Genomic DNA, 8,045 nt, shown 5'->3' on the forward strand with positions numbered 1-8,045 from the left:
CAGAACAGCATGGATGGATTTATTTCAAAGTTTGTATATGTGTGGAAGCACCAGAGACACAAAAGAACACCCCAAATACCAGAAAAAGTGATAATAATATGGGCACTTTAAAGTATGTTATTGTTCATTCAACATGAGGAAATAACCCAAGGAGCAAAACAGGAGCCATGCTACATGGTTGTGCTTACTGCAACACCATCAAATGTAGACTTCTAAACGTGTTGTTTGCTGTTGTTGCTGGTAGCCATGTAGATTATTATTACATTTTGCATATTGTTTCCTGCCTTCCTTCCCCACAGTGTGCAAGTAAATTTTGCCCCGCCCAACTTTAATCCGAGCAGAGGTCTGATCAGCAAAAGGTGAAAACGCCTGTGTGGTGAGCAGGGTCTTTAAGATTGAGGAACATAAAATGAAATTTAACATTTTCTTTAGCAAAATTGCATTTTATATTTCCTTGTGCATCCAATTTCAATTCAAACATTGGATAAAGAGCTAGAAGGTATTATTTCAACAGAAAAAAATAAAATGCTCAGATATTTTATATACCTTTTATTAAAGAATTCAAATGAACATGCTTCAGTAAGAGAAAACGCTTTCACTTCCTCTGTGTGTTTTGTTGGCTGACAGCTCTGTATTCCCTTTACTCCATTTGTCAGTTGTTAACTGGGATACCTGTTGTCCGAGTGATCCACGCGTAGTACCGTGAGACTCGAGTGTAAATGCCATACTTCCCGTCCATGGCACACTCCTCCCCCCAGCTGACGATGCCTGTCAGGAACCAAGTGCCTTTATAATTGGAGGAATGCGGTCCCCCACTGTCCCCTTGGCATGAATCCTTCTTTTCTGTTTGGTAGCCAGCACAGAACATAAAGCGTGTAATGTGGTCCCGGCTGCTCTGTTTACAAATGGTGCGTTCCACGTAGGGGACCGCTAACTTCTGAAGCTTGCTGGAGTCAGGGCCTTGGAACTTAAGCTGTCCCCAGCCACTTACCAGAGAGCTGCTGGAATCCCTCAATAGTTTCTCTGTAAAGTCTTTCGGGCCCAAGCAGATGGGAAGACGTTTGTTGGACAGTTCCACTGGACTGGCAAGCTTAAGTAGAGCAATATCATTGTTATAAGGTGACTTCTTAGCATCATACAAGGGGTGGATATGCTGCTCTGCTATCACATGATCTCGCTCTGGACCCTCAACCTTGTTCACATCATGTTCACCTAGAAGAATAGATGGATTTATATGCAATTATATTACTTTCTGCACCAGGCAATGTGATGGGTCTGTCATCTTCTGAGCTTAAATCTCAAATGTCAGTGTGTCACTGAATGCACCAACAACAAAGAGGCCACTGCATTAACCCACAATAATAAAAAGCATTGATAAAAGCAGAGTAAATGTTCACCGCTGGATTATCTATCTCAAGTAAGTGTCAAGTATCGACAAGTTATTTTTTCATACATGAACTGTAACCATTGGCTTCCTGGAGGATGGAAAGATTATGCTTTGGGAAATAGTCAAGAGTAATTTGTAGTTATTGGGATAAAGCACAGTGGTGGAATGTAACTATGTAAGCTACATTTACTCAAGTACTGTACTTAAGTACAAATATGAGGTGCTTTACTTGAGTCTTTTCTTTTCATGCAACTTTTTACTCCACTACATTTATCTGACAGCTTTATTTGCTAGTTACTTTACAAATTAAGATTTTTGCACACCAAACATATGTAGTTTATAAATTATCAGAGATGGGAAGTAACGAAGTACAAATACTTCGTTACTGTACTTAAGTAGATTTTTCGGATATTTCTACTTTACTTTACTATTTTTTTTTTGTGGCGACTTTTTACTTTTACTCCTTACATTTTAACACGAATATCGGTACTTTCTACTCCTTACATTTTAAAAATTGGCTCCTTACTTTAGTTTTGTACAAGAGGTCGTAATGTCGGAGATTAGCGCGGACACGCGCCTCACACCGCGAGCGGGCGCGTGCGCCACACAGAAAAAAAAGTGAGAAAAAAAGAAAGAGAGACTGCTGTCCGGAGGATAATCAGTTGAGATGGTGTGTGTGCGTCCTTGAGAACTGTAAGTCGTATAACTTATGTTGTCAGTTCATTTAAGCCTGTTGTTGTATTGGTCTATAGTTCCTGCACAGTTAAAGTAGGTTAGCTAGTGATTTAGTTGTTTGTGTTCTTCACCTGTTAGCTAGGTTTCACGTTGCTACACGCAACGTCATTCCCAAGCATCAAAAGAGAGAAGTTGTCCGTGTTTTACAGACACACCTGGGGGGGGGGCGAAGTTTGAAACCAGCATCAGCTTTAAATACGGTCCTAATCTAGTCCTCACTAGCAAGTTTCAAATAATTTCACTGGAGTTACCGTTATTATTTTTCACGTGATCAATACCGAATTCAATCTAATTGGATGGGAATATAATGTAGGCTACGTTGCATGTAACGCACCACTACAAGACGACTCGACAGATTCGGCCGCATTCTGCATTCATTTGCGGCAAATAATTGCAGCATGATGGCGGTAACGTTAGCACTAGTAGTATGGACGGCGACATGATTGAAAATGAAGAAAACAGAGATCCCAGAGATTAGGCAGACAAGCAGCAAGACATTCCCAATCATCCCTGGCTTTATCTGAGAGAGATGTTTGAGATAGGCTAGGAGGCATCAAGTACGACTCCTGGCCAATGTGCTGTGTAACTCTAAAAGTATGGGGAACTTCTTAATTAATCTATGTTTAGTAATTCATATTGTATCCTTTATTTTATTTCTATATTTGAGCACACACACATGCATGTCGATTCCTTTAAATGTTAAGGGGACGATTAAAAAAGAGAAACTGGATCTGTGAATTCATATCTTGCTACTCACATCTCATATCTTGTAACGTGTGTGGTCCAGGTAGCTTTGCATAAAAAGTGGTTGTCATTCGCAAGGCTACTTTTACTTTTATACTTTAAGTACATTTCAAAGCCTGTACTTTGTTACTTTTACTTAAGTAAAGAAGTTAAATCAGTACTTCTACTTTTACCAGAGTATTTTTTAACACAAGTATCTGTACTTCTACTTAAGTACGGGAAGTGAGTACTTTTGCCATCTCTGTAAATTATGATGTTTTATTACAAATTAAACTACCCAACATTGTAACGTCCTACAAGTACAGCTGAAAGCTGCTTAAACACTTAACGAGAGAACAGTTTGATCGTTTCCAGTTTCAAAAATGTGAGGATTTTCCTGCATTTTTCTTTTAATACTCCAAGTACATATTCCTGACGATACCTATATACTTTTACTTTAGTAACATTTTCAATGCATGACTTTTACTTCTAACAGAGTATTTTCACAGTGTGTTATTAGTATTTTTACCTATGTGATCTGAATACTTCTTCCACCACTGTATGCAAATAACCGTCTTTTGAAACTAATATGACATTAATTGTAATGATAAAGACCAGTGTGTCTGTACTGTACTTTAGGGATGTGGATCAGAGATTTAGAATATTAATATATAGATAACAGTTGTTTTTCCTACCCACTCTGACGAAGACATCCCGTGTAGCATAATCAGGGTGCGTCAGACAATGGGCAGCAGTGATGATCCATAAATCACTGAGCAGAGATCCTCCACAGAAAGACACCCCTTTTTGAAGGGTGGCTGAGTGATACATCAGAGAAATCTGCAAACACACATACAAACACAGTAAGCATACAAATGGCGGAAGAGCGCCATAGCACATGCTGCCTCCTTGTCCCCTTCTAAACTACTGAATCTTCCCATTTTCTCTTCTCCATCCACCCTGTTTCCTCAAAACTACTATATTATTTTGTCTCTTTATCATTTGCCTTTTGTATTTTTTCCAGGGTGACCTATGTGCTTCTTACTGTAAATGGAAAATCCAGCAGTTTCGAATTGAACCTCCATAAATTTGAGGGACATTCTAGAGATGGAGTTGGAACAGCATCTTTTTTAAAATCCTTTATTCTGACTCCAGTCTTTTCCTCCTCTACTCACATCACCTCCCATACTATATTTTCTGCCCCAGTGACCTGGAAGAGATAGAGTGGAAAGAGATTGTGGACAATCATCTGCACTGCTGTAGTGACCATATGCAAGAAATCACATTTTCCAAATGGAGCTTCAGGTTTTTTTTACCTCCCTGGATGGAAGAAAGCAAAAACCACCTAACTGCATTCTATCTGTGAACATCATCCATTTGCCTTCAACTCATCCCCATGTCTTTATTCTGCACCCCAAACTGTAGTACCTGCCAAGGTATCTCTCCAGGAATGGCCTCATTGCCTCCCACAATCCTCTCGTCAGTGTTGTTTTCTGCTATGATGGTAGGCTGTGTGGCGTAGAAAGCCCAGGAAGGCAGCTTTTTCTCTGTGGGCGTTTCAGTGACACTACTCGCCTCCCCACTGTTCATGACAATCTCCGCTGGATTTACAGAAGAGCTTGAATCCGACCTCACTGATCGTTTTTTTACTACAGAGGCCACAGAGGCGTTGGCCAGGTCTGATTCATTTGAAGGCAGGTCGTAGTAGTCATAAAGCTCTGTTAAATAGTCGTCAAAGTCATCCTCCAGGGTGTCACTGGAATTGTTTTTTGTTTCAGAGCTGTTTGTTGTGCTTGAGGACCGTGGGGTTATGATGGTCCTGGTGACGGAGGTGGAGGACAAGTTCACACGACCACAGCTGAATTGTTCTGAGGGGGAAATGAAGGCAAAACAAAGAGGGAGATATTCTAGATTTGTCTCTTAGACATCATTACATATTAGTGTCAGATTTTTCCACAGCTGGGACGGTTCTCTTGCAGCCCTTTGGTTATTTTGCCAAAGGTTGAGGTTACAGCCCCGGCTTTGCACCTTAGGCAGATTCAACCAATGGCTATTTCAATTACAGTATGTGGTTTCACTTTCCACACAGTTGTTATTTTGAACACTCTGGAGCCTGAGTAAATACAGTACCAATAGGACCATTTGTCATTTAACAACATGCATATGGGAAATTAAACAAAAACACATAGTGGAAATACATGTATCTCAAGAATTAAGTTTTAATGTTTGCCCTTTTGTTAGCTGTGTGTCAGTGTGACTAGCTGACTTATTGATTTTGATGCATGGGAAATAAGTTTTAGATAAGAATTTGACATGATTAAGCAGGAGGTTAGAGATGGGTATGTTTACTGTAGAGGTGTCTTTTCTGTGGTTAAGGTCAGTGTAATCAGAGGTTTGTTGCATCGGTTTGTGTTGAAGCAGTTGCTAAAGACGGATTTGTTTTATGGTTTTCTGTGTGGTTATCGACCCAGAGTATTCACACTATCGACAACCTCCATAAATGATGTACTGTTTTTGACAGCTTTAAACTGCAATGCGCAGTTTATGAACCAATCTGGGATCCCTTAATTGAGACCAAAGTGATGAGAAGCGTAGCATGATTCCAGCTTTCTGTTTAAAAGACAGCTTGTATAGCACTCTTAAGTTCAGGTTTGTGGGGTGAGGAAGTTAATGTACAGCAGTTGAAACCAGGATTTCATGAGTAGTAATTTAGTATCAAAATGTACACAATGGGGTTCCAGATTTGTATGTTTTTTTCCATTTGTTTACAGATGTGACATAAACTATGGTTACTTTTTGTGTAGGCATTATACTTTATTAGCTATGCAGTGATTGAAAGTAACTAAGTAGCCCACATTTACACAAGTAATATTTTTCTTCCACTCAATTACATTTGAGAGGCAAATGTTTTGCTTTTTAGTTCATAACATTAAAGAATTTAAAGCTTGATTCACTAGTTACTTTACAGATTCAGAATATTAAAACAAAATATAATCAACTAATAAATGATGATGTATTATTAGAGATTAAACTACCCTGCGGTATAGTTAAATTAAGTTCCACCTTTACCAGCGGCATCATGAAAGTGACACAACCCATTCATGCATCACTTATCAAATACAATGCAATGATATAATATATATATTACATCATATATTGATGCCAATACTGTTGTACTTTTACTTGAGTACAATTTTAAATGCAGGATTTTACTTGAAACAGAGTATTTCTACACTGTGGTATTGTATCAACTATTCTATCACTGAACATGTGTACTCTTTATTCAGTCAGTTGTATTGTGTGTAGTGTAGTATTTAGAGTGTAAAATAGAGCATAGCAATTAGAGCTTTGTTGAGAGTTACAAAAAAGTAAAAATTAAATAAAACTTAACTATATATAACCAAAACACCTGAACAACCAATTTGCGGAATGCTGTGTATGGGTTATCGTTTTATTTTACCAGTTGGTTCACAGCTCTTCTTGTCTGTCCCGAGTTGGTAACCAGCTGCACACTGACACACAGGTATCTTCGCCTTCATCACACAGAAATGGGAACATCCACCGTTGTTGACCAAACACTGCTTGGACACCTCTGGAAACAGGCGGCAGCAGAAGCAGAATGAATGTCTTTTATGTGTTGTTTTATAACCATCTTAGCACCCACACTGATGATATACATGTTAGCGAAAAAAGAAAGTAAAGATCTTTGAGGTTTTCATATACAGGCTGTCACACTCACCGATCTCACAGTTCTTGCCATCAAAGTTTGGTTTGCAGTAGCAGACATATGAGCCGATTCCGTCTTCACACTGACCTCCATTTTGGCAGGGGGGTGGTTTACACTGGTCACCATCTACACATATAAAACATACACCATCAGGTTCAGAGGGGACGGTGTGCTTTAAATTCAGAGTAACTGACTTGTGTTTTACTTGTCTTACCGCTGTAGCTGGCCCAGAATGCCATCTGAAATAGAAACGTAGAGATTAACTACAAAGCTCAGAGTTCCGCCATTACTTTATTACAGTGGGAGATTATATATATATATGTGTGTGTGTGTTTGTGTGTTTGTGTTTGTGTGTGTGTGTGTGTAACCTACAGTTTTGTCATCATCCTCAAACACCTCCCTGGCCTCCTCCATTACGCAGGTTTCCTCTATACACTCCCGCTCCAAGTTGGCTTTTACAAAGATTTCTTCACCATGGCCACTGTTGTACCTGCGCAGGCGACGCAGCACTGTGTCTGCCGCCTGCTGAGACACAAACACAGCTCCTAAAAGGTAATAGAAGACAATGTGGAAATTATTAAAACAGCTCTGGCATTATTCTCCAGCAGTATCCCTAAAAACTATTGGCTCCACCCTCGAATAGAACACCAGCACCTGTCCCTTTCACCCATTTGTTAAACAATCACAACCATCTTCACTGGTGTCAAGCTCTCTCATGAGTTTAAAAAGGCAAACTAAAACAAACCCATCTGCTTTTTGGTAGTAAGTTAATAATAATCTTTTGTTGAGTATCAAACGCTCCCTTCCTTGTAGACTTAAAATATGGGTGTAAAAGTTGGTAGTTTCCTTCATAGTTGGGAACAGCAGCTTTTAAATTCACAGTTGTTATATTGAATTCCTATGGTGAAAAATTGGCCAGATTTACAGTTGCAAAAAAAAACATAAAAAGTGCCCTTAAACTTCTTAAACCAGTTTTTCCAAAACAGAGCTATTTGCACTCCTTCCTACGTCATTCTATCCCTGTTGATTAAGCTCCAAAGCTCTGCAGGAAGTAACACAGCCATATTTTGAAGAAACAACATTTTTGGCACATTGTATCACATCTGCTGTCCTCTACGAAAGAGAAAATGACTATTTTTACAACAACATTTCAAAACTACAGGGAATGAGATTTTTGAGTGGCGTCATTTAAAGACTTGGGGTCAGAGATCAGGCTTTTTAAAAATTACCCCCGGACTTCCAGCCTCTTCCTATATTTTTACGTCTCTAAAAACTGGTTCTGCCTACTTAATCCATACCTGCTCTTCTATCATTTACCTGTGTTTTCCTCTGTGATTTCAGCAGCAAGTCCGTACACCACCAGCATTAAACCAACAATAAAAAAAGTCAGTAAACAAACTCTGGCCATTTTGTCGTTGTCAGTTGTTCGTCTGCTTTGCCTGTAGAGCCTAAACTTATAGTGCCAGAGAGACA

General features: G+C 39.2%; 1 protein-coding gene across 1 annotated transcript; it reads right to left on the minus strand.

The window, feature by feature from the left end:
• Positions 1 to 534: 534 nt before the first annotated feature.
• f9b (coagulation factor IXb) lies at positions 535 to 8,045 on the minus strand. The gene is made up of 8 exons (XM_039777026.1): positions 7,890 to 8,045; positions 6,945 to 7,117; positions 6,787 to 6,811; positions 6,585 to 6,698; positions 6,306 to 6,437; positions 4,274 to 4,713; positions 3,541 to 3,685; positions 535 to 1,212 (listed from the first exon to the last, which is right to left on the minus strand). The coding sequence occupies exons 1-8, from the start codon at positions 7,978 to 7,980 to the stop codon at positions 653 to 655; spliced, it is 1,680 nt and encodes a 559-aa protein (XP_039632960.1). The 5' UTR covers positions 7,981 to 8,045; the 3' UTR covers positions 535 to 652.

This window comes from Perca fluviatilis, chromosome 16 (genome assembly GCF_010015445.1).
Source record: "Perca fluviatilis chromosome 16, GENO_Pfluv_1.0, whole genome shotgun sequence".
NCBI classification, from domain to species: Eukaryota; Metazoa; Chordata; class Actinopteri; order Perciformes; family Percidae; genus Perca; species Perca fluviatilis.